The 27,065-nt window shown below is 40.0% G+C and overlaps 1 protein-coding gene across 1 annotated transcript in view; it reads left to right on the top strand.

The window, feature by feature from the left end:
• Syt16 (synaptotagmin XVI) overlaps positions 1-8,436 on the top strand; it is a 93,463-nt gene extending 85,027 nt beyond the window's left edge. The window contains exon 6 of the mRNA XM_013014814.1: positions 8,123-8,436. Coding sequence (XP_012870268.1) covers positions 8,123-8,436 — 314 coding nt within the window. The remainder of the gene's footprint in view (positions 1-8,122) is intronic.
• Positions 8,437-27,065: the final 18,629 nt, after the last annotated feature.

Genomic DNA, 27,065 nt, shown 5'->3' with positions numbered 1-27,065 from the left:
TTCCCTCACATACTCCGTAGTTTATATTGGGTTTATCTACCTTTATAATATATAAGGGGAAAATAAAACCACTATTTGCCAACAAGTTGGGCTTAGTTTAGGAATGCAAGAATGATTTAGCATTTGGAAAATCTGCTAGTCAAATTGACATATTAACTACTTAATGAGAAAACATGGTTATTTCAATAAATGCAAATAGAATCCTTTGATAAAAATGGTTTGTGGGAAAGATTATTATCTCTATAGATGCAAATAGAATCTTTTGATAAAATGCACCATTCATTAGTGATAAAAATAACTCTTAGCAGATGTGTGGTAGACGACGTGTCGATGTAGACTAAGCTAGAATGCTTTAACAAATAGACTTTGCATTCTCAGTGGTTTAACACAGCTGAAGCTCTCTTCCTATCACAGTCCAGATGGAGTCCTGGGAGTTTCCTCTAAAGCTCTAAGACCAACAGGCTCATTCCATTTCCTGAGCCAAAAATAGTATATTGTTGCCCTGGGCGGGGGGGATTGCCTGGGGCATTCGTTGCTTGAGGAGGAGTTGTTGAAGGTTGTGGATTGAAGAAGACAGTACTTTGCAAAGTCAGAATTCAGTCAAATCTCCTGGAAGGCCACACCCTTATTTTGCAACTTAATCTGAATTAATTATTGCAATATTCACCTAGGAAGGTTTAGCCGGCAGCCTTCCTTGCTCAAAGGCTGAAAGTCCATCTTACTGTTTGGAGGTCTAGGAAGCAATCAGTTTCAAATTACTTTTATGTCCAAATTTCTGTATTTCTCTTTTTTTATTATGTGAACAATTTATTTTTAGATTTATAAAAGGACGCTAAATATCATAATGAAATATTTGCCACATGTGTTACAAAAATTGAATGTATATATAGAAATACAAAGCTAAGATCATGCTATTAGACAATACTATAACCAATCATTCAGAATATGACTAGTCTATATGTATTGCTTAGAGAATCTATAGACATCAACTTCATGAATCTTTTGGCTTTCCCTTAACAGACATCAGTTATTGTATTGTAGTTTTATTTATTTATTTTATTGTATTGTATTGTAGTTTTCTTTTTCCTTGCACATTTGGTTAGTTCTTTCCCAAGCTTACTCCCTACTACTGACCCCAAATTAAGCCAATAATTCCAAATACTCCAAGAATTTTCCCCCAATTGGTTTCCCTAGAGCAATAAATCATTAGGCATGTGTTATTCCCTTCTGAGTTACAGCAGATGGCAGGTGTACCATCATATAGTATGGATTACATATGCATCTCATCCATCCTTATCTTCTGATATTAGTTTCTTCATAAACTGGAATCCAACTTGTAAGCCATTTCTCATTCTTATTATTTAATGATGGCAGCATTTTAGTCTAGATTACTATTCCTAGTCAGATATCACCAGGAAAGTAGAAAATACATTAGGTGTCAGAAGTTGTTTAATACTGAGTTTGCCATTGGAAACTTGAGTAATAAAGATGAGGAAGTTCAGGCTTCATGGGGATGATCTAAGTGTACAAAGAAGGCCTGAGTACTATGAGGAATCTGAGCACCATGGACAGAAATCTTCCATACATGACCACAGCTGGCTGTAGACAGTTCTGGCTCCTTTTCTCTCCATTTTCCTCTCTCATGCAAGTATATCTCATTAGTCTAAAGAAACTTATTGGAAAGGGATTTAGGGAATTTATTTTCAAGACTTCATACATTTTTAGTATAGAACAGGTCTTAGGAAGGTGGAAACAGAATTGTGTATCAGTTCACTCATACCTATTTAGCACAGAAGGGAACTTTCTGAACTCCATAGTTCAAGGCAGCTTAGTAACAAAAGAAAGAGAAAATAAAAGGTTAGAACTTGAAAGAAACAAAACTTCCGTGCTTTATAGAAAAATCTGATTATCTTTCCATTTCCTTACAAATGGAGTGATGTCATTCTTTCTGATGGAACCATAGAAATCCATTGTGTATATATACCACATTTTCTTGATCCATTCATCTACTGGGGGGCATCTGAGTTGGTCCCATATCTTAGATATATGCTAAATAATACTGCAATGGACATAGTAGTGCTAGTAGCTTTAGTGTTCATTCAGGTAAATCATATTAAGTGAAGTAAGCCAGACACAAAGAAACATAGACCCCATGGTTTCCCTCATTTGTAATAATTAGGATACTCTAGGATAGTCCTAGCAGAGTATCACAATAGCTCAATAGCTATGTACATATGACCATATAAAATGATGCTAATCAAAATGAACTCCAAGATAATGGAAACAAGAGGATTTTGTTTTGTTTCTTTCTCTTTGTTTTTTAATGTTCTGTATGAAGTTATTTCTTTTTTCTTTTGTTGTTTGTCTCCCCCATCCCCTGCCCCCCACCTGCTGTCCCCTTTGGTTTATCTCCTGTACTCTGTGTCTTATATAAGTTTATCTGCTTTGGGGAAAAGTAGGGGAATAACAAAATGGTGAGACAAAGGACAAAGGGTGAACCAATGCAACAGCAATACTCACAAGACACTATGTTGGAAATGAGCTTTACAACTTGGGGCAGGGAGGAGTTGGAGGGGAGGGAAAGTGGGAAAAAACAAGGGAGGGGTAACAATGTTCCACATGAAATGTACTCATTACCTAACTTATATAACTGTATCCCCTCTAGCATCACCCTTACAATAAAATACAAATTTAAAAGTCTAATTATCTGTGTGTGTGTGTGTGTGTGTGTGTGTGTGTGTGTGTCTGTGTGTCTGTGTGTATGTGTGTGTTTGTACATGAGTCTGTACCAGTTCTGGGACTTGAACTCAGGGCCTAGACACTATCTTTAGTTTTCTCACTCAAGACTAGTGTTCTACTACTACTTGAGCCCCAATTCTACTTCCAGCTTTTTGAGTCTTATTTAGAAATAAGCGATTGATTTTCCTGGCTGCCCTGGTTTCCAACCACAACCCTCAGATCTCAGCCTCCTGAGATGGAGGGATGAGCCACCAGCACGCAGAATAATCACCTATGTTTAAAATGTTAAAAAAAAACTTACAAAAAATTTAAAAAGCAACTGTGTTCAAATATATCAGCAATAATTAAAAGATAGACTTTTAGAACATTATTATTATAATAAAAGTTAACATGAATAACAGATGAGTACAAAAGTTATAGGAGAGAGGAAAAAGTGCTAACACCTTTTGCAAAACACAAAAGGAAACTAATTGATAGATATACCATGTTCATCAATGTGAATATTTTCAAAAACTTTTCCCAAATCATTTCATTTACTAAGTATAATCCCAGTCAAAATCTCAACTGGGTTTTTGTTGTTGTTTGTTTTGTTTTGTTTGTTTTTTAAAGAATTTGTCTACCTGCAAGATCCAGTTAAAGCAAGAAAAGATTGAAATAGCTGGGACAGGATTTGAAAAGATGATAGAGGGATTAATTATAGTAGATAAGAAGATACCATAAAATGCTGATAATTGCATTATCAGGCTTATGGAAAGACCCACAGGCCTGAACCTTGATATCTGATAGATTAAGCGATACAAATCAGTTGGGAGAGATAATTATTATTTAATGAATAGTGCTTCTCATATAAAAATTGGTTAGATCTTTTCCCTTACTACATAAAGACTAGCTGGATTAAAGATCAAATCAGAAAAACAGTTCCTAAGATATGTAGAAGAAACTATGAGACACTAATAATAGCATCAACTGAAAAGAAACACACTGGATAAACATGATTCCACAAAAAGGTTACATATTTTTACTATAGAAACAACTATAAACAATAATTGGGTGATGTGGCTTATGCCTTCCATCCTAGCCATGTGGGAAAGCACAAATAGAGGATCATAATCCACTGGTGCCTGACCTTAATTTTTTTTTGTTTTTTTTTTGGGGGGGGGTCCTGTCATAGGGCCTAGGCACTATCCCTCAGCTCTTCAGCTCAAGGCTAGCGCTCTACCACTTGAGCCACAGTGCCACTTCCAGCTTTTTTCTTTTTGTTTATGTGGTGCTGAGGAATCAACCCAGGGCCTCAAGCATGCAAGGCAAGCACTCTACCACTGAGCCACCTTCCCAACCCCCTGACCTTAATGTTTTTAACACACAGAATACTGTTGAATATATTTTGGATATCTTCATTTATATTGACTTCTATAATAAGGGTTCAGAAATATGCCAAACAAGCAACCAAAAAAAAAAAAGACCAAGCCTTCAAATTTGTAATAAATTAAAATTGCACAAGAAAGAAAAATAAATTTTTAATAAGAAAAAAAAACATACATGGAGATGAACTACACAGGTGAAGTTGAACATATTGTAGAATGCTCAATGATCTTCAGTTGTGACACGTATTTCTTAAACATTGGACAACAATGCTAATGATCTCAAGTTGGTATGGATGAGATTATTCTCCATTCTCTCTCTTTTTTTGGGGGGGTGTCCGGTCGTGGGGCCTGAACTCAGGGCCTGGCCCCTGTCCCTCAGCTCTTCAGCTCAAGGCTAGGGCTCTACCACTTGAGCCACAGTGCCACTTCCGGCTTTTTTCTTTTTGCTTATGTGGTGCTGAGGAATCAAACCCAGGGACTAAGGCATGCAAGGCAAGCGCTCTACCACTGAGCCATCTTCCCAGCCCCTCTCCATTCTCTTGTGTGTTTGCAAAACTTTGTAAATATTAATAAGTCAAAAGGGAAGGTTGGCTAAATCGTCATATTACATTTCTTTGCCTTGTATTGCAGAGATTCATGGGGACTCTGACCCTACTCTATAGTTTCATTGGCAGGACCTTATGCTGTGAATGGCAAGATTTTTGTTCAGTGATGAACTACTGAGCCCTATGTTGTTTCTTTGAAAAAAATGCCTCTGAGTTACGAATGACTTAGTTGGTGCTATGTTAAATTGGGGTTTGTACACCATTGTAAGCATTTTAATATATACCAATAAAGCCATTGACAGGACTGCCAAAGGGACCATGAGCCCATTCAGCCTTCAGGCAATGGCTCCATGTTAGTAAAGATGCTCTCAAGCTCTCCGAATTGTCATCAGAAAATAAAATACCGCTCAGTGCTATTTTATAGCCACTATGATCAATTTCCAGAGAGTTAAGTCAACACTCATTTAAGTTGGATACACCTGAACTCTTTATCTGTCGGTTTTACTGGTACTTTCTTCAGAGTCAGCACTTAGCACCCTCCCTCCCCCCAAAAAAAAACCCAGTCACCTTCCCCATATATTCCTTAATAGTAAGATTTCTTGGATACAATCCCAGCTCTGAACATTAAGAAGTGGTCAACTTGCCAGTGTTGATGAAAACTTTCCTTTGGAACTGGACAATCTAACACATTTTCCTTCCTTTGGTCTGGACCGGATTATTTCTAAGATTATTTCCCCTCTTGTGTCTTCCACATATGATCCAACCTCTGTAATGGTGGTTCATAGTAACTGGTCTTTGTCAGCCTGAGAAAATGATCTTGTGACAGGAGAAGGCTTGAAACTGCTCCTGATGAAGTGAGCATGACTTAGTTTGCAAAATGAACTCAATTCTTTCTGGCTTGACAGCAGAACTGCCACAGTCAGTTGGCACCTGGATTGAACTCCTCCCGCAGGAAAGAGTAGCTGGAGCTCGGAGGTAAGGCAGGCACACTCCCCATTGTCAGTTTTCTGACAGCTTTTCCCGTGGAACAGTTTGAAGAGTGGAGAGCCCTGTTTCTGAGACAGAGAAGTGTTTTCACACCTGAAGTGTAATTTCACACCTTGTGTTTCTCAGCAGATAAGTGCATAAAATAACACATCAAACTGGAATAGAAAAAGATCAACATACAAAGAAAACCACAGGTTGTAATTTGTTTCCTACCTTACAATGCTCTTGGAGGGAACAGTAAATTACAGAGATCTGGCTTTGTACTTAAAAAGTTTGACTGGTGGTTAGGTGGGGAAGTGAGCTGTAAATACTAATCAACTTTCAGCCTCCAGTGAACAGAACATACAGAATGATGGGGAAATATCTTGACATTTAGGTGTGTGTGTGTGTGTGTGTGTGTGTGTGTGTGTGTGTGTGTATACATTCTTATACTGAGGCTTAAACTCAAGCCCTTGGAGCTGTCCCTTAGTTTTTTAGCTCAAGGCTGGCATTTTACCATTTAAGCCACATCTCTGCTTCTGGCATTTTGGTGGTTAATTTGAGATAAGAATGTCACAAACTTTTCTGCTCAGGCTGTTTTTTTTTGAATATGTACTATTTAATTGTTATATGCATATAGCCTACCAGAAAGCTTAGCATAGGTCTCCATAAATAACATTTCCTCTGAAACAACACAAGATATACAACATGAGTAAGGAATTATTAACCCCAGCTTTCTTTCTTTTTATTTTTTGAAAGTTATGTATCCATCTGTCTATTTTTGTTTTTTGTGCTGATATTGGAGCTTGAACTTAGGGCCTTATACTCTCTCTTAGCTTTTTCTTTTTTGGTTGAGATTAGGTGATTACATAAATTTCACAGTATTGTGGAGTAGTGATCCTTAGTTAAAGTCACAAACACATTTTAACCTTCACAAGGAAAATTGTCATTATCATAGTCTATAAAGTTTGGGAATTCTGTGAGCTTTGAAAATATAATTATTTCTTCCACATCAGGTGATGTGTACCTTTCTTTCTTTTTGCTTAGTGTAGGCTTTCCCCTCTTTCCCTCTCATTCCTCCCTTCCCATCGCTGTCTTTGGGTTGCTTAGTTCATTTTCATCTATGTCCAGTGCAGCTGATAGGCTCTTCTGTTGTTTGTTTTCCCATTTCTCACTGATTCTGTCCTCCTAGCTTCCCTCCATTGCATGCATATATATCATATATGTGGTCAAGAACATGGAGTCATTTAGTAATGATACGACAAAATGAATGGGCAGTCCTTTGTTTCTGGTTTTAAATCATGATCACCATAATTTAGCCTCCTGAGTAGCTAGGATTACAGGAGTGATCCACAGCACCTGGCACATTTAGATTTTTTTAAAGGATAGTACACATCTAAATGAGGACTCAAAATTGCATTTAAAAATTAAAAATGCACAGTCTTCTGATACAAGGGTTATAAAATGAGTTTGTAAGTTTGAAAACTTAAGACAAGAAGAAAAAGAAGAAGAAAGTTGAGTTGCCTGACTAATCTTGTATACTCCTCCCAATAAATATTAAGTAATAGATGAGTTTTGTGTTGAGGGGACCAGTAATCAAAGCACTCTTTCTATACTGGAAAGTGGGCAGTCTTTACAGGTGAGTCAGGGAATGCTTTAAGGGTAGTATGTGCTGAAATGATAGAAACCAGGTCATCAAAGATTCCTAGGGAAACTGATGGCCAAACTCAACAGACTAATTAATAGAAGTTATGGGAAGGTGGTTATCTGTTGAGATACCAGGGATTGGGGAGCATGCACAAAAAGGAAAGGTGAAGGAGAAGTGGGAAATAATACATGAGATGGTCCATGGAACGTGTAGGAAGTGAGAGACTTGTTTGAACACTAGTATCAAGCAGTCATCTGATCATGGAAAAGAGAGAAAAGTATTCATGTCTATCTTATTTTATAAATAAATTGTGGATGAAGATCCATGCATGTCCACAGACACCATGGCATATAGGCAAATGCGGGTTCTAATGAATGTCAGCAACATGCCAGATTCTGAGCTGCATAAAATGCTAACGTAGCAATCCATCCCCTCACCCCCACCCCAGTACCAGAGCTTGAACTCAAGTCTTACTGTCTCTTAGCTTTATTTAATTCAAGGCTAATGCTCTAGCAATTGAGCCACAGCTCCATTTCCAGCTTTTTGGTGATCAACTGGAGGTGAGTCTTACAGATTTTCCAGTCTGGGCTGACTTTGAACCACAGTCCTCAGATATCAGCCTCTTGAGTAGCTAGGAATACAGTCAGGAGCCACTGGTAGCTGGCTTAGTCCCTTCTCTTAAATAGTTCCAGAAAGATGTGTTGGTCCAACAGTACGGACAGAGCTTAAAGACACTGATGAGTATGTTGGAAGGGGAAAGTTGCAGCCCATGTACATAAATAGTACCTCTAAAATAAGAAAACGGAGAGCACTGATGTTTTCTCTCACCTTCCTCTCTCTCTTCTTCTTTCTGTCCATAGATACATATGGAAAACTCTTTCTTCTTAACTCTGTGGGCCAAGAGATGTCCCGCTGCAAGACGTCCATTCGACGTGGTCAGCCCAATCCCGTGTACAAGGAGACCTTTGTTTTCCAGGTGGCCCTCTTCCAGCTTTCTGATGTCACCTTGATGATTTCCATTTATAACAGGCGTGCGATGAAGCGGAAAGAGATGATTGGCTGGGTTGCTCTGGGCCAGAACAGCAGTGGAGAAGAGGAACAGGATCACTGGGAGGAAATGAAGGAAATCAAAGGCCAGCAGATCTGCAGATGGCATACTTTGCTGGAATCCTAGGTGTGCCAACCAGCATTTGTGTGCTGTGTCTATCTGAATCCCGGGCATGGCTGGCTGCTGACTATGTCTTATATCATGGCAGGCTTCTTGGGCTTTCCAATAAAAACCCTAGGACATTCTGAGTGGGAGCTTTGGGTTTCTCAAGGACTTAATTTGGTTTTACACGTTACAATAAAAAAAGAGACACACAGCTGAGTGTACAATATGGGAAATATTACTTTAAATTGAGACTACTGACAATGAGATAATTTGTGCTAATAGATTATTGAGTTTTGGTTCACACTGTGGGATAAAGCTTTCCCTGCTGTCTCTGTTTGCTTGGAGAGTAACCTGTGATTGCAAGGGAGCTGTTAAATGTTACGATTTGCAATCACTTAGGTGTATGAGTCAGAGATGTCTGAGTACAAAAAATACAGAATAGGATCAGATGCTGAGTCTTGTGGAAAGATGTAAATATAATCTATAGTCCTTTACTTCACATTTTTCTCTTTATTAAATTCCGTTTACCTAAAAGTCAATATTGCTGTGTGCCAGTGGCTCACACCTGCATACCTAGATAATCAGGAGGCTAAATTCTTTCTTCTTCCTTTTTTTTGGTCTAAGACTGGGACTCCAACTTGGTAACTGGTGCTTTCGCTCATTGGCTAGCATTCTACCAAGTGAGCCACATCTCCAATCCCAAGAAGGCTGAGTTCTGAGGATGGCAGTTTGAAAAGGCAGGAAAACCCACAAAACTCATCTCCAATTAATCACATAAAAAGTACAGTTGTGGCTCAAGTGATAGAGTGCGAGCCTTGAGCAAAAGAAGTTAAGGGACAGTGCTAAGACCCTGAGTTCCTACCCTAGTACCTGAACAACAAAAAGTCAATATTATCAATTTGTGCTTCTGAAATAAATTTGTCTCAGATCTATATTATGGTTTCTATGCGACTTGATGAGATGAATCACTTTGGAGCTAGAAACAGTTTAAAAACTACCTTTGTAAGACTTGTATCCTTTTGAGATGTAAGATTTCAAACTTGTAACCTTTAAGGTTTTTACACTCTTTCTCAACTAATAAAAAATTTAAAGACTGATAAGAAAACAAAAAGTAACATATGTAAGTTAATGATTTATTAATTTTTCTGCATCTGATATTTTTTGGGTTACCCTTTTCTAAAATTGACTAGATACACTCATGCATATATTTTGAATGTTCTTTTGCATGTAAACCACACCCATTTTGTGCAATCTTTTCTGTCAATTGTTAGAGCATAGTAAATGGCACACAGTAGGTTTTTAATAAATATTGATTTGATTGACTCTTGGAAATGAGTGTGTGAACACCTGAGTGAAGAGATCATTTCTGCTCATAGGGAATGACACTTTTTTTTTTTTTATTACTGCAAGTGCCAGTGGCTGCTGCCACCATTTTTTATGGCATTTGCAGCAACATATATCAGTCACAACTTGCATTCTGGGCACATGCTACTTATCCAGAACACTGATCTTATATGATTATGAGCCTAGACTTTTACTTATGAGTGACTTTTACATATTTATGCAGTACATGTTTATTGTCTTGATTCCTAGATCTGAGCTCTTAATTCCAATTATTTTAAATTAGCAGTCATTAAAAAAGGGTGGTTGGGGGTGGGGGGAGGGGATATACATTTAACCCTGTGCCCAGCATTATAGCTTTTCTGAGCAATTACTGAGTTACTTATTTTTAGCTTTTCTATTTCATTGTTGACTTTTTTCCATCTGTGGGAAGAGTGATAGCTTAGTGATAGATGTATAGAGTCAGGAACACAGAACAACTCCTTGCCTCTACATTTTGACAGATTGTAAGCGTGGGCTGTAACACTTGAAGAACATATTTATTCCTTGCTGAATGTAATGGTAATCCTGGTAAGTCCAGACTAGAGAGCCTGGGATCCCTCTAATAGGATTTTAGGGTTCAGTCTTTGAAAGAAATGATTTCCTGTGGGAGAATCGGAATTTTTACAATAAAGTAATGTCTTCACTTATTTTCAGGCCCTGGACATTTCCTATAAACTGCTGTTCAGTTATTGGATGAAAACCTATGGAAGAAAACCATGCTCCTTTGGGAGCTTTGCCCTTTCCTTGGGATAGAGCTCCAAGTGTTCTTCTAGCGTGATACCTATCAACTGCTGAGTGGGCTATGGATTGGCCCTGCCATTGAGTAGAACTGAGTGTGATTGATTAAGTAGCAGCACAAAGAATTGACTTTACCCATCCCCTTACTCCTCTTTATGCCTTGTGTGTAAAAGGGGGAGTTCAGCGCAGCCTGGTTATGCCTTCCTTTCTGTAGCCGCATAATAGCGGCATTCATTTGAAAATTAACATTTGAAAAAAAATCTGTCTATATTGTACAGACAGCCGTGGGCTTTCCTCCACGTCTTTTCCTGCTCTGCGTGTTGCTGGCAGCCATTGTTTGCTGACACCCAGCGATCACCTGTATTTCCTTTTCTGCTTCCTTGACCCAACCCAGTTTTAAGGTTTTCTGTAGGGACCCTGAAGATATCCTAGTGTGCTCCATCTGCTTTTCCAATAGCCTGTCTGTGAAGCACTTGACAGGAATGTGTACTATTTTAAGGGGAAAGAATGCCTGAAAAGCAATTTTTTATTTGTGTAATTTTCCTGTGCTGTTGCTACTCGCCATATAGAAAGCATGTACATCGCAAATGTACAGTGACAGTCACTCTCCGCTGACTGCATAAACACAAAATTCTAAAGACTGGAAGCATTCACATAGGAAGCTGGCTTTTTTTATATATAAAAAGAAAATCTTGATTTGAATTTCTAGTTTAGCAAGATATTTTGATTTTTTTGTGCACTTAAATTCCCTGATTTTCTTGGCAAAGTCTAGACACAAATGCATCTCGCATGTTTCTCTCCTCCCTTCCCCCCCCCCGCCCCCCACTGGAGCTTTTACATCTCCATTTGCTTTTCAAAAGAGTTATGAAAGAGAATGAATTAGTTCTTGCAATGTGAGAGCTGCTTTTGCCTGTTTCTTGTCGCTAATGGTTAAAAGCTCATGGGGTGTTTGACATGGAAGCAGTGCTGGTTGCATGGGAAGTGCTTGCTTTGATTATTTTTTTTTTCCTGAAAAGCATGATTCTTTAAATAAGATTGAAAGTAAACAATGCAGTAGGTTTATGGAAACCTGCTTCATTCTGTGCCTTCTTTCAGGGGCTGGGTTTACCCTGAATGGAGAAGAGCTGGTTTCACCAGCCATGGCAGTGGCTGTTGTACTGCATGCTCCCCTCTCACCGTTGTTGAATGTTTAAATGGGCCTTTCACCACACAGCTGAACACCTGCTCTCGGTCCCCTCTCCTTCCCTGGCTCCCTGTGTGAGGCATGCTTGTTTGGGATGCTGGTTTTGCTGATGCTACAAAACTATGGGGAAAGGGAAGGGGGTGGGAAGGGTTCTAATTTCTCAAACAGAAGAAGAATTTGTAATGCCTTTGGATGTCTCGTGCTCACGATTCCACCTCCACAAAGCCTGAGAGAGAACCATCCCCGTGTTTGCAAAGGGAAACGAGCGTGGAGTGTTGCATCATCATTCACATTAGGCACAGCACACTAACTCTGACGTCTTTCAAGGACAGTTCGGGATTGGATCTCATAGGGTGATATTCCCCAAAGTGCTAGATGCCACAATAAGCCTGAAACACACCTCTACCTTTTCCAATAGGTACATCTCCCAGTATTTTATTATCATTGTTACCTCTTAGTCAATTTGTACTGTGGCCATACTAGATGGACCTTCTCAGAGAGACAAAACCTCTTTTCTTTCCAAGTGAAGCATTACTTAAGCCTCATAGCCACTAAATGGATCTTTCACTGCGGATGTTGAACTGTGAGTTCCCCTAGAGCTGGTGATTCCTGTGCAGTAGAAGACTTAGTAAAAATCAAGTACATGGGAATTTTTTGTAAATGACATGAACATACATACGCACAGACACAGACGCATGCACGCACGCACACGCACACACATACATTCTTTACCAATAAAGAAACAACTGAGGCAGGCACTCATGGATCATGCCTGTAATCCTAGCTACTCAGGAGGCTGAGAGCTGAGGATCATGGTTCAAAGCCAGCCCAGGCAGGAAAGTCCAAAAGACTCATCCCCAATAAACCACAGAAAATCTGAAAAGGTGATGTGGCTCAACTGGTAGAGTGCTAGCTTTGAATACAAAGAGGCTCAGGGACAGTGCCCAGGCCCTGAGTTCAAGCCTCAGGATGGGCAAAAGAAAAAAGAAGAAAAGAAAGAGAAACAGATAACACAGTGGTACACTGTCTTGGTTTTGATGAAACTGTTGTAGGGAACATTCCATTCTTTTTGATCCAAGACAAAAATAAGGTGGTGGATAATCCTAAAATGGAAAAAAAAAAAGAACTTTTCTATCTAAACATTAGTCAATTGCTTAAGTAAAACTATAAAAAAAATAAAACAAACACATGTATGGAAGAATTTAATCAATGTGCTGGTTATGTTTAGCATCTCCTGGCAAATATTCAAAAGAAGAGCCAATTAACAGGCAGAAAAACAGTTAAGAATAGCCAGCAGTCAACAACTTGTAGAATTCTGGGGGAAATGGAAATCTTCCTGTGAAGGAAGATTTAAACTGGAGTTTAAGCCTGGGTTTAGATGGATTTCTGCTAACCTTATGGCCTGAAGAAAATTAGTGTCCCAGTGTCCTTAACTGCAAAGTAGAAATAAATCCTACCTAATAAATATTTTGAAGAGTTGTCAACGAAATCACACTTAACATGTGCCCAACATAAAGCCTGATGTGTAGTTAGAATATGGTATTTGCTCCTCATGATCATGCTTGACAAAGAAGTGTTGTTTAAGACGTCTTTCTTTTTCTAGGGAAGACTATAATGCTAGAGAAAAACGAAAAACACTTTTTAGATGCTTTACAAAGGATAGGTTTATGATGGTGATCAGTAGCTCATGCCTGTCATCCTAGCTAGCTATTAAGGTGCTAAGATATGAAGAATCATGATTCAAAGCCAGCCAATGCACAACAAAGTTCATTAAACAATATCTCTAATGAACCAGCAAAATGCTGGGCTGGAGGTGTGATTCAAGTAATAGGATACATCTGTGAACAAGAAAGCTGAGCAAAAGTATGAGGCCCGATTTCAAGCCCTGTTACTGCCCTCCTCAAAAGGATATGATCACTGGGTGCTGGTGGCTCACGTCTGTAATCCTAGCTACTCAGGAGGCTAAAATTTGAGGATCACAGTTCAAAGCCAACCCAAGCAGGAAAGTCCATGAGACTCTATCTCCAATAAACCACTCAGAAAACCGGAAGTGGTGCTGTGGCTCAAATGGTAGAGTGCGAGACTTGAGCTGAAGAGCTGATGGACGGTGCCCAGGCCCAGAGTTCAAGCCCCACAACTGACAAAAAGAAAGGACATGATCACGAAATAAGCTGGATTTGCACAGAAAACTGGTTTATCCATTGATTAAGTCTGGTACATACTTAGAAGAAATGGAATTATAATAGATTCTAGTTGAGATCCAACCAAATCTTTGTTTTGTATCCCCTGAGTTGGAAGAGGTGTAAAGTCTTCACATGTGTGTGCACAGTTTGATCAAGTCCGAAGGCCTTTCCTTGGCCCGGGTCATGCTGCATGCATGGACAGGACACCTTATTGTCCCAATCAAAATATTTGGTAAATCTCAGTACATCATCTTTACAATAAAAATAAATAAAAATATCTGGAAAAGATAAATTTGACCTGAAAAAGTACAATAAACAGTATGACACTTTTCTCAATGGACACATTTTGAATCCTACATTATGTATCTATTGTGTACCCAGACAGGTAAAACATTTAAATTATCTAGCAACAAACAACTAAATGTCCAACTAGAAAGTTCTGTTTAAAAGCCAATTATGGATCCACTGTTTTGCCTTAAGAGAACATAATGGAAGGAATTCTGTCTGTTGGATCCCATCAGTTGAATTCCTTTCATAGTAGCTTTTAAAAATTCACCACTGATATAATAGACATTATGTGTGGTTGGGCTCAAGTGACTGAAACTTCCCTCAAAATGAGTGATTCCCGAGTATGGGAAAACATTTGTCAACCTTTGATCTGGAGAAGTCGTCAGAAGCAAAACACTTGAAGTTTAGTGTTACTGGGTGTCATGAAGCAGTCGTGGGTGCTTCGAGTTCTGAGTGTGATTCTGGAATGCGGAACTGTGAGGTTGTATTCCCAACACTGGCCAAGTTGCCAAAGTTCTGTTGAGTTCCAGAATTCCCAATGGAGTAACGTAGGATGCTGTAGGAGTCACTGAGCTTAGACTTTAGATGGGAATAACTCACAATGTTAGAAGTTAAAGCAGTAGAGTGCCTTATACTAGCTACACTACCCAGAAGGTAGAGTGCTGGGACCATGATGTGTATTTTTTGTATTTGATCCAAGTGGGTAGGTCAACACATCCACCATGAGACCAATAATTACAAGGAGAGGGAAGTTAACGGTTGTTACTGATTAATTTGACTGGTCTCATTGGATTTTTTCATCAGTACTGTGTTATTTGGGATAGGACAGAATTTCAAATCTTTTAGAAGCGCTTGGGCATGACAAAGGCAACAGTACTTACCTATATGTAATTGTTACATTCTTTTAATTATGTACTATGCAAAGTGGAGTTAGGGATGATTAAAAGGATGATTTGGGAGAAAGCTAGTAGAAATGCCTACGCTTGCGGTGGGCGTTGGCTGCCTGAGGGGGAATTACCAAGAAAGTCTCAGAAACATCATCTTTGGATGTTTTTCTTTAGTGTTTGTTTGGTTCTGTGCTGGTACCAGGGCTTGATCACAGAGTCTGGGCCCTGTTCCTTAGTTATTTTGCTCAAGGCTAGTGCTTACCACTTGAGTCACCAGCTCCATTTCCAGCCTTTTTTGCTGGCTAGTTGGACAAAAGGAGTCTTCATCTGCCTGGTCTGGCTTTGAACCACAATCTTCAGCTCTCAGCCTGAATAGGATTTCAGGCATGAATAACCAGTGATTGGCCTGGATACTTTTTAAAATCAGAACATCTGCCAACTAACAGTTGATTCAGGAAGGATACCCAGGAAGATAGTCTTCATAAGGTTTCTTCTAAATCTAGCATTTTCTGCACAGCTTCAACACATAATCCACAGTAACCATACTCCTGACTTGTGCTCTCCTTTGGACATTTTCTCTGCATTGATTTTTCTCTGCTTCCTAAGCTTTTCTCTGGGGAGCTCTAGATCAGGTTTTATTGAGGTGATTTTTGGGGGTGCCTGCAGGCTCTCTGAGTTTCCACTCCCATGATGCTTTGACTGTGTTCGTTCCCTACAAAGCAATATCCTAGACACACCGCCAGTAATCATGCATACTTATAGGCACTTTGGAACTTTCAATACAGCTTGAGGCTTTATAGAATAAACTCATGGCAGCCATGGCTATCTGGATGTTGTGAATATCAACCTGCTGCATGTTGCTAACTGTGTTCTTGCTGCCTCTAGGTGTCTCCATGGGAGTTCTTACTTCATGCTGTTCAGTAACAATATTACCAGCTCTACTTTGAGGGTGATGGGGTGGCCGAGTTCCCAGTGGTATCTCCATATTGGTATATTAGCAGTGTTGACTTAATTTTTCCCTTACAGGATCTTGTTGTAGCTTATTTTATTGTTTGGGCTTATGTAAAATTTATCCACTCATATGAAGTGCAATGTCATGTGCTCCAGAGTCTGTGCTAAGGGGTTGGAGAGAGCAGATGAGTAAAACAGTTCAAGTTGATCAAGTGTCTAAATATTCCTTTTGCCTACTCAGTTTTACTTTTAGTATCTTTTAATCTCTCATTTAATGCTTTTCTGTAGCAGTTTCTTTACCTCCTGTGAAAAGAAAAGGGAAGGTAGAAATGAATGTCCAATTTCTTCTTGAGAAATAAGTATACTTGTTAGTCTATACTTCCCTACCAAAGAAATGGATGTTTTATATCTAAAAGGAGAATGAGATGTTCTACTCCTCTGATACAATGAGTAATAGAAAGAAAGACAGGTTGAATAGTTAATAGTTTTGACCTTTGTAACAGAATAATGAGTGTTGTTTGCAAGACAGTAAGTTAGACCCTGGCAGGCTAGCTCTGTTTAGACAATGTGGAATTGGTCTCATAAACTCTGTGTTATAATAGTGAGAAATCATGGCTCTTCTGTACTTCTTGAATGCGTAAGCTGAAGAGCACAGCTTCTAGATAAATGGGACAATAATATGAGCAAAGAGTCTTGCTTATTGCTTGGTTTTGATTAATCCTTAGTTATTTTTTTAAAAACTATATGCATTTGGAGCACCCTTAGGAAATGTATGAAGGTCAACACTAGGAACATTCCTTTGAGACCTGGGTCAGTAATTGTTTCCTATTCTCAAGTAATTTTAAAATCAATCTGATGATTTAAAATCAGTCTTGATGATTTTAATTTCATAATAGATGACACGAACTGGAATTTCCTAATTGAATTAATGTTTTTAGTTCTTATTTTAAAAAATTATCTTGATTCTGGTCCATTTGCTCACACCTGTAATCCCAGCTACTTGGGAGATGGAGATCAGGAGGATCAAGTTCAAGTTGTTTTTTTTATAAAAGTCATGAGCAAAAAAATCATAAAGCAAAAAAGTGCTCCTGGCAAGTGCAAAAACCTGGGTTCATATCCTAGTACTTACCACAGTACGTACATACACACACACACACACACACACACACACACACACACACACACGCACACACACACACACACACACATCTCATCTCAAATGTCTATTAAATATGGTTCAAGACATACAAGTCAAGTTAGAATCTTTGGTGACCTAAAAAATTCTTCCTGAAGGCAATGTGTTAGTGCTGCCCAGATGGTGCCTCATAATAATTTTTTTAAAAAGTGTGCATCTCTTATTTAATAGAGTCTTCGATGTTTGAAGAAGAAAACAAATACCAGAAAGCTGTTAGTAAAACTAATTAGGTCGGGCTGGGAAGATGGCTCAGTGGTAGAGCACTTGCCTTGCATGCCCGAGGCCCTGGGTTTGATTCCTCAGCACCACATAAGCAAAAAGAAAAAAGCCAGAAGTGGCGCTGTGGCTCAAGTGGTAGAGCGCTAGCCTTGAGCTGAAGAGCTGAGGGACAGCACTCAGGCCTAGAGTTCAAGCCCCACGACTGGACCAAAAACAACAAAACAAAACAAAAAACTAATTAGGTGAGGGCCATGTACACAGTAAGAGAAGGTTAGACCCGTGTAATTTATTCTGTATAATAAGCTCATATCCTACATGTAGGCACATTTCTTTCTTAGGATTGTACAGTTCTTTATAGCTGACATCCTTAGCAAGGTTTACTATTTTTTGCTGCATTTCTTTGTATATCTTGTTAAGTGTGTGTATACATGTGTGTGCATGTGTGTAAGTACTGGGGCTTGAACTCAGAGCCTCACTATTCTCAATGTGGATTTTGTATTCAAGGTACTCTACCATTGTAGCCATACCTCCACTTCTGGCTTTCTGCCAGTTAACTTGAGATAAGAGCTACACAGACCTTTCTATTTGGGCTGGCTATGCCGCAGCTCTCAGCTAGGATTCCAGACAGGAGCTACCAGTTGGCAATTTTTATTGACTCACATTGATTCAACATGATAAAGCAGTCTCCATACTAATGAAGCCACAAATTCAATTTTATTCTTATGAAATACAAAGTATTTCCCAAATTTTTAAATTTTATTATCAATTTTTGTTAGTGCAAATTTATGACTAAGAAGTTGGTGATATTTACTTTATTGAGACTGAAATTTCTGTAATTCTTGTTGAAACAAAATTTGATCTGTATTTTCAGGTGGTAGCATGATGGTTTTGTGGTCTATTTACCTTTCAAAAAAATTAATGAAGCTGGGTGCCAATGGCTCACGCCTGTAATCCTAGCTACTCAGGAGACTGAGATCTGAGGTCATGGTTTAAACCCAGCCCAGGCAGGAAAGTCTGTGAGACTCTTATCTCCAAATAAGCTCCCAAAATCGCCAAAAGCAGAGCTGTGGTTCAAATGGTACAGCATTAGCCTTGCCCACAAAAGCTCAGGGATAGAGCTCAAGCCCCAAGTTCAAACCCCAGGACTGGCACAATAATAACAACAATAACAACAATAAGGAGTTGAGGTTTTAGCTCAATGGAAGTGCTAGTCTTCGAGTTCAGTCCTTAGCATCCAAAAAAAAAGAATGGCAAGAATTTAATAAGGATAAAAATAAAACAATCAGGATTTTACAAAGTAAATTAAAAATAGAGCAATTTTAGACCCAAAGAAAAACTGCATTAGGTGCAGAGAAGGTCCCACATGCACACCCCCCCCCACCTTTCTTTTGCCATGACATTCTGTATACCACAGTAATAAATGTCTTGCAGTGAATCAGGCTGCGGTGAAATATCATTATCCAAAGTTTATATGACAGCTCCTTCTTGGTGTTGCATATTCTTTTAGAAACAATACAATGTGATTGTTATTAAAGTGTTGTACAGAGATGTTCCCATTTCCTAAGTCAGGTAAAATTAAGCACATATTGTACAATGTGAGGGGTTTCTTTGTGATTTCCCTTGGAGATGTATAGTCTATGATTTTTGAAATATTTATGGTGACATATGTTTCTTGTAGTATCATACAGGATTACAGCTCTAAAAGTCCTCTGTGGTCTGTTTTCTTACCTCTCTTTCAAGTCCTGGCAACTACTGATCATGTTTATCATGTATACCCTTGCCTTTTCTAAAATATCATATAGTTTGAATCCTACAGTCCATAAACTTGCAGACTGGTGTCTTTCATTTAATAGCGTGTCTTTGACTTGTTTATCTTTGTATGCTTTGATAGTTCATTTCTTCTAAGTGCTGATTAACATTTTATTATTAATTATTCTAGATGAAGAATTGACCTACTGGCAAATTTTAATGTGGATGTTCTCAAGAAAAATAGATTACTTTTATATGCTCCATCAATAAAATTTATTAACTTTCAATCTGAAACAAATTCTATGTTGGTAATAGAGAATTTAGTTCAGGTAGACAGAGAAAATTTATGAAAATATTATTAATTCTGAATGAGAGGATGACCCATGACAGTTCAGAGGCTAAGCGATCAGGTAGAAGGGAGCTGGACTGGCAGAACAGATAGTCAAAGTGGATTGGGGGGGAGTGATTGATTGGTGACTGTCATCTGAGGGACAATTAAAGATTATTATTTCTCTGTGTATTATTGCTTTGGAGCAGCTGCAGCCCTGGTGGAAAGAGACCCTATTGCAGAGTGGACGGTGTGACTGTGCAGAGTATCCAGTGAAAACTAATGAAGCTGGTCTTCTGAGACCTGGCCTTGCCCTAATGAGTCCTAAAAGGAACATGAAATCAATTACAAGTTCTTCAAGCTTTCATTTCTGTATCTGTCACATAGGAATGATATACTTGTGTTACCTATTTTCACCAGGCTGTTGTGGGAATAAGCTCCATTCATATTTTTTCATTAATATAATGCTTGCTCTTCCTCCTTACTGTGGTCCAGGGCCATAGGTAAGAGATGGAAAAAAACTTGGCTTAATTTTTGAGGATTTGCAATATATTTTTGGGGAGAGTGCAAGCTCTTTTTATTTTTATATTAAGGTCAGATATACTTTTTATGTTGCTCTATCAATGTAATTGACACTCCTAGATCTCTGCCAGTATTTGTGGCACTACAAGTCATAGTTGGAACACCTTTAGTCATTCTGTCTCTGCAGAAATAAAAATAAAACATTAAGTTCTATTATTTTGGTGTCGTTCAAGTGCTGACCACAAGACAAATTGCAACTCTGTCTTCTTGTTTTTCAGATAGCTCGCCAATCTTTGAGTCAAATGAAAACTTTTCATTATAACAATCTAACTGCAAGTATAGGAAAAGAGTTATTTTGAATAGCTTTGCTTTTTCTCTTCTAAAACAGGATTTGAATATATTATACATGGTGAATATCTTTTCCCACCAAAAAAGGGATTTCTTAATCTGATATTGTTTTTTGAAGAACAAGGCCTGTCTATTTCTTACCTCCCAAGTGACACTGTTCACCCACATAAATAATTTTCTTCCTAAATATCCTTCTCTTATCTCCCAGAAAAAGTAAAAATTAAAAAAAAAACTTAGGGTACATCCAAGATTTCATAGCAATGGTTTATTTGTGTTCACAGTGCAAGAGAAGTCTGATTCTCAGATTTTTTGGGGGGTGGGGGGAGGGTCTTCATATGGCATCCAAAACAGTTGTTGCATTTGCACATTTGTTTTACCATATGCATACTGTGGGCAACTCTGTTGTTTTAAAATATTTTATTGGTTTTTTTTTTCTATCTTTCAACTTTTGATGGGTGTCCTTGAAGAACTTGTATGGGGAAAGAAAAGGAAATGTGAATGATTCATTCATTTTGAACATATGTAACTATTTGGGGGAGATTTTTTTCAGGAGACTTTACCGTTCATGGAGCACACAGTTCTCAGTAGTGAATACACTTCTTACTGTTCTACTCACAGCTGGGTGCTGCAAATGGGTTGAGGTTATAAAGCGACACTCTTCTGTGTTCTCTCTGTCTGCTGTCCTGGATTTCTGGTGTTGTCAATACTTGTGTGTCGCTCACCATTGGAGGGAATTTAGGATAACATAGTTTGATATGCAGTTGGGTCTTGTAGATTTCCAACCTGCTCAGCAAACTAATTGTTCAAGGACTGGACCTGCTGTAAGATAGGAGTCAGCTGCAACTTTCTCCCTGAGCCTCATGGATATTTTCAGAGCTGGACACTCTTGTATTTCCTTCTCTTCAGGTTTTCCTGCAGATAATCCCTGGGTTCAAGAGAGAGATTCAAGAGAGAAACTCTTCCCTTGCTGTCCCATGGAGTTGGACTCTCATTTTAGAAACTTCTGGAAATTGACAGAGCATTCAGTGCAGGTGTCCATGTGTCTGACTCAGTATTAATTCATTGACTTTGGTGTTTCTCATTAAAAAAGCTTGAACACATTCCGGGCTGTTACCAGGACAGCAGGAACAGTGAACCACCACATGGTTCCTCAATTTACTTCTATCAGTGAATAATTAATGAAAAGGAAAAGGTCTGGACAATTAAAAAACTCTTTATACATGAAAACCAGAATACCTAGCCAGGCGCTAGTGGCTCACACCTATAATCCTAGCTACTCAGGAGGCTGAGATTTGAGGATCATGGTTCAAAGCCAGCCCAAGCAGGAAAGTCTGTGAGACTCTTTATAACTCACAAAAACACAAGTGGCGCTGTGGCTCAAGTGGTAGAATGCTAGCCTTGAGCTGAAGAGCTGAAGGACAGCACCCAGCCTCCAGAGGTCAAGCCCCATGACCGTCACAAACAAAAAACAACACAAATTAGAATACCTTTTTACCTTTTGTAATGTTGATGATTCCATGATTCTCATGTATTCATCTTCTACTGTTATGTCTTGTGCTTTAACTAGACATATCAGTGAAATATTTAACATCTATACTCTTGTGTTAGAATTTCCATTTTTCAACTAGGTTAGAAAATATAAAATTTTTTACCTATGATAATAAATAAGCCCATGAGTCAAAGAATTATCCTTTTTCTTGTACAAAGAGTGCTTAGGCAGGTGTTCAGTTTCCCAGTGATACTAAAGAGCATATTTTATGCAGCCTAAAACCTACTTCTGTATTAGATATTTAAATGCATGAGGATAAATTCTAGCTGCGTTTTGTTTAAAACAGAGACAGAGGAAGATTCAGCCCCAGTTTGTGCTGTAACTGAATTCATAGAGTTCAAAATCGAAAAATCATTCCAAGCTTGTAAACCTGCTGTTCCTGGTTTTATCAATAAAGTTTTAGCAGATGGCTTATATGTACATGTGTGAAAAAATTTATGTTAGAAAAGCTACAGTTTTGCAGTATCAACATGAAAATTTGATGAGCCTGAATGATAGTGCTTCTTTTAGCATATACAAAACCCATTAACTTCAAACCCCATACCAACTGCAGACATGTATATTTGAATGATAAGCGCGGCATTTGTGAGGCCTGTAATTTATTTATTTTCAGGCTGATATAGGCTTTTATGGTGAACACTTGTACAAATCAACATCGATCAGCTCACATGCTTGTTTAAAGTATTGAATTTTGAAATATCGGGTAGAGAACCTGTGTAAATACACGGATACTTGGATGCACTAAATGGCATCTAAAGAAGATTCTGAATAAGCCAAATATAGTTGTTCATGTATAAAGTATAGGCCTTCCTGCTCTATGCTTACCTGGGTCTACTAAGTTCAGACACCCCAATGCTCACAGGAGAGGGAGCTGGACAACTGGAGCCCAACACCTTCATACCTTGAAAGCAATAAAACACGGTTGACATCCCCCAACAAGAAAGAATATGGAAGATTTGAGATATTTCCGGTTCTATCTATCTATCTATCTATCTATCTATCTATCTATCTATCTATCTATCTTCTACTTTTACATGCTGTGTAAGTGATCAATGCAACCTGTTATATTTGGCAATCCTCTGTATTGCTATCATTGCAGAAGAAAGATTTCTTACTCTGTAATTTGGACTGTTTTTGTCCTTGCAGCTTACTTTCTAGCAGCATCTTGGGGATTGAGGCTCCTCTTATCAATCAGCTATTGGATTTCTTGTTGGCTCTGAAGGAACATATATTGCCATGCAGATAGGTGAGGAAGAGAGGCATGAGAATTCCAACTTTGGATCTGGAGACCAGGCCTAGAGGTGGTGATCTTCACTCCTGCTAAAACCCCACTGGTCATGTGGCTCTGACTAAGAATATGCCTAAGGATATGAAACAGAATTGGCAAAAATTCTCTAGGTAGTATCTAACACAGTGATAGTTTGTACACACACACACACACATCTCTCTTTTTAAAGTTACCTTATTTCCAATGCTGGGGTTGGGGTAATTATTTCCAGGAGGCTTGCTAATGGCAAGCTCATTTGTTGCTTAAGTTCTAAAGCAACTAGCAGCTAGTGTCTGTCCTCATGGTTTTTATGAGTTTACCAATGGGGAGCTGCATGGCCAATGGAAAAGCAGGACCTCAGTCCAGGCAGGATGGACCAATCCATTCTCATGAGCTCTGGGCTCCTCTGGACAGATTGTGGGCACAGCATTAACCAGGTAGAAGTAGCTTTGAGTCTGGCAAGATACATCTCGTGAAATGGGATTGGTAGTGCAACTTGGGGCTGCAATTATGGATAATGTTGTTAGTGGGAGGCTGTCAGGGGAAGCCAAGAGAAGGAAGTGGTATTTCAGCTGAGAGCTGAAGGCTGAGTAGGAGTAAGCCAGGTGAAAGGGAGTCACATCAAGAGGAAGAAACTGCATGTACTAAATACCTGAGCCAGCCAGAACCTTCCCCATTCAAGGAAGCTGAGGAGTCAAGCATGCCTGGAGGAGACACTGGAGGTGATGAAGACCAGAGGGCAAGACTCTGAGAGACAGCTCCCTCCCCACGCTCTCCCTGCTGTGACTAAGCAAGTCAGCAGTGGTATGGAGCTAGCTGTGGTCATCTCCTGGATCTGAGGCATACCTGTCTCCAGGCCTTCTTTCAGATCTGACAGCTGAAACCCAATCAGCAGCTCTTCAGCCCAGACTGGCTTCTTATGGCTTCTTTACTGCTTCAGGTGGTTTGATACGTGGGTTAGCAGGGTTTTATTTTTCACCTTAGGGCTAAGCAACAATTACCTCCACAGGTAATTGTACTAGATGGTCCGAAGAGGAGTTGGGCCATTGTATGTAGCCCTTTTATGTATCCCCTCTTCTGTCCAGGAGGAGAGCCACAGGAACAAACCTTATACAATTCTTTAGGGATTGAGGGAAGTGCCTTCTTCAGAGAAACTTTCCCCCAGAGATCTTTGGGTAGAATTTCTCTACTAGGCATTTCATGTTTTTACTTCTTGAATGTTCTTACTGGCTACTCATTTCCCTAATTTTAATGTTCTAACCATCTCTCTCTGTTGTTTCACAACAAACAGAAGCAATGATTTTTTTTTATGGATTTATTCATTTTTGCCTGTCCTGGGGCTTAAACTCTGGGTCTGGATTTTGTCCCTGAGCTTCTTTTGTTCAAGGCTAGCACTCTACCACTTGAGCCACAGTGCCACTTCTGGCTTTTTTCAGTAGTTTATTGGAGATAAGAGTCTCATGGACTTTCCTGCCCAGGCTGGCTTCACACTGTGGTCCTCAGATCTCAGCCTCCCGAGTAGCTAGGATTATAGACATGGGCCACCAGCTCCAGGCTAGCAATAATTTTTTAAACTAAAAACAAAGCTCTAGTGACCTAAGTGTATTACACCTTTGGACTAACGTATTCTAAATTATTAATGGCTGAAAATGCCTGCCTTTCCCAGATTCCTTTGTAAAAAAAAAGTATCTTTTCTCTTGTGCAATTCTTTATTTAAGGAAATTTCATATTAGCCTGAGTTTTTATTTTAGCTCTTGGATCAAAATGAAGTCTTTGTAACTGTGTGAAGCAAGTATTTTAAACCATGGGAACTTTTTTTTTTTCTGAAGTCTTTGGCAACATGCCATTATGCTGCCAAACACAGCCTCAAAACGAGTTGTCTCTGAGCTGATTTTTATGGATCAGTTAGTATTTCCCTCCTCCAAGTCTATCCACCACTCAAACCTGCAGACACAGAGGTGAACGGAGCGGGAGATCAAAAGATCTAGTGCAGGCCATCTTGATCCCCACTCGGGTCACACGCATTCTTCTCTGGCTCTTTGCTTCCCAGGGTCCTGCTCCAAGGCAAATTGCATCTCCGAGGAAGTCTTCTAGTCGCAAAGGCAACGCACAAGTTCTGCTGCTTCCTCTATCTCCCCAAAGCGCCGGTCCTTTTATGGGCGTCCAGATCCAATCTCCACCTTTCCTGACCCTTCCCTGAAGATGCAACCCAGGCTGGGGGCTCCCACGCCCAGCACATTCTCCCAAGCCCCACGTTTAGGCGAGCGCAGCGGGGACCCCTGGGTTTGGATCTCTTTGTTGGGCTCCCCTCCAGGTTCCAAGCCTCTGGACCTTGGGGCTCTGAGCAGCCCCATCGCCGGCGCACGCACGCACGCGACCTGCAGGAAAAGTTGCTCGGAAGCCCGGTGGATGGGGCGTCATCGCCTCCTAGCAACGCTCCTAGCAACCGGGCAACATCTGCTCCCGCTGGTCCAATGCGAGCCGAGAGGAGCCGCGCGCCCGCCTCGCGTTCTGAACCCAGAGCGAGAGGCGCTTCAGAGACGCAGGGACGGACCTGCCGGAGCCAGGGCCGCCGGTCCGCCCGTCCGCCCAGCTGCAGTTACCGCTGCCGCCGCCGTCACCTCCGCCACCGTCGCCGTGAGCGCCCGTCCGCCCGCCCGCAGGAACCGGACCCCCCCCCCCCCTCCAGCCTCTCCAAAACAGGTGCGGGCGCGAGCGAGGGATCTCCGGGTGAGTTGATCTTCGGGGGCAAGGTAAGGGCTGGACCGGCCCAGCTGGGACCCCGTCCCTTACTCTGTGACACCACCCCCCTCCTCCCGTCCGGGATTCTCCCCCCTGCTCCCCGTGGCCAGCTACGGATCCCAAATAATAACCTGATCGGATTTATTAAGAGAGAGAGAGAGAGAGAAAAATCTTGGGCATGGCGCTTGGGGATTTCCCCGTGATGATCACTGTTGGGTTCATGTTCAGAAGTTTTCAGCCCTTGCTTTTTGGCTTTGTATTTTTTGTTTTCCTTCGCCTTGGCGGTCTGGGCCGGGCAGGGGGAGCTGCAGGCAGCCAGGCGCCTCAGGAAGCTCGTGGTTCAGGCTAAAAATGACCGTGTAATTCTCTAACAAACAGAACCCACCGGAGTCGGGAGAGCTCCGTTCTTTCAGGTCCTCATCTGGAGAAGGTCCATTTGGCCAGCCGCTCACGGCTACTCAATCTCCTGAAAAGTAACCATAGTAACTCACCTCTTTTTTTTTTTTTTAATGGGATCCTTCTTATTGGCTGCCCATCTTGTCTTTGGAAAGCTCATCTCTCTAAATATAGAAGATGATGAGATCCCTAAGCATATATCCATGCAGAAAGGGTGGCCGTTAAAGAAACTGCCTTAAAAAACAATACTGTCTTGAAATATGAAGTGGCAATGGGCGGTTTCAAATCCTGTGAGAAAGTCGGGATGAAGAGGAGAGGGAGTTGTGTGTGTTGGGGAGGTGTATGTGTGTGCATGCGCCAGAGGAAAAAAACGAGCCCCTCTGTTTTGAGTTAACTGTTGCTTTGTTACTTTAGGGAGAACTTTAAATCTGGTATTTAAAAAAACAAATGAAGGATATCTGACTATTTTTGTTTTTGTTTTTGTTTTTTAAATCAACTCGTGGATGGCCTTCCAAAACTAATCGCTCAGTAAACAACTTAATGAGATCAGTTACCTGATTGTCTCCAAATTTCTTTTTTTTTGTTTTTTGTTTTGTCTTTTCTTTTTTGGTACTGGGGATCGAACCCAGGACGTTGCACTTGCTAGGCAAGCGCTTTGCCACTGAGCTACATCCCAGCCCTTCCAAATTTCTTAAGATAGTTAAGAGTTTCCATATTTAAGC

This window comes from Dipodomys ordii, unplaced genomic scaffold, assembly GCF_000151885.1.
Source record: "Dipodomys ordii isolate 6190 unplaced genomic scaffold, Dord_2.0 Scaffold2, whole genome shotgun sequence".
Classification (NCBI taxonomy): Eukaryota; Metazoa; Chordata; class Mammalia; order Rodentia; family Heteromyidae; genus Dipodomys; species Dipodomys ordii.
The sequence above is the reverse complement of the archived record's forward strand: the minus strand, read 5'-3'. Positions and strand labels throughout refer to the sequence as shown.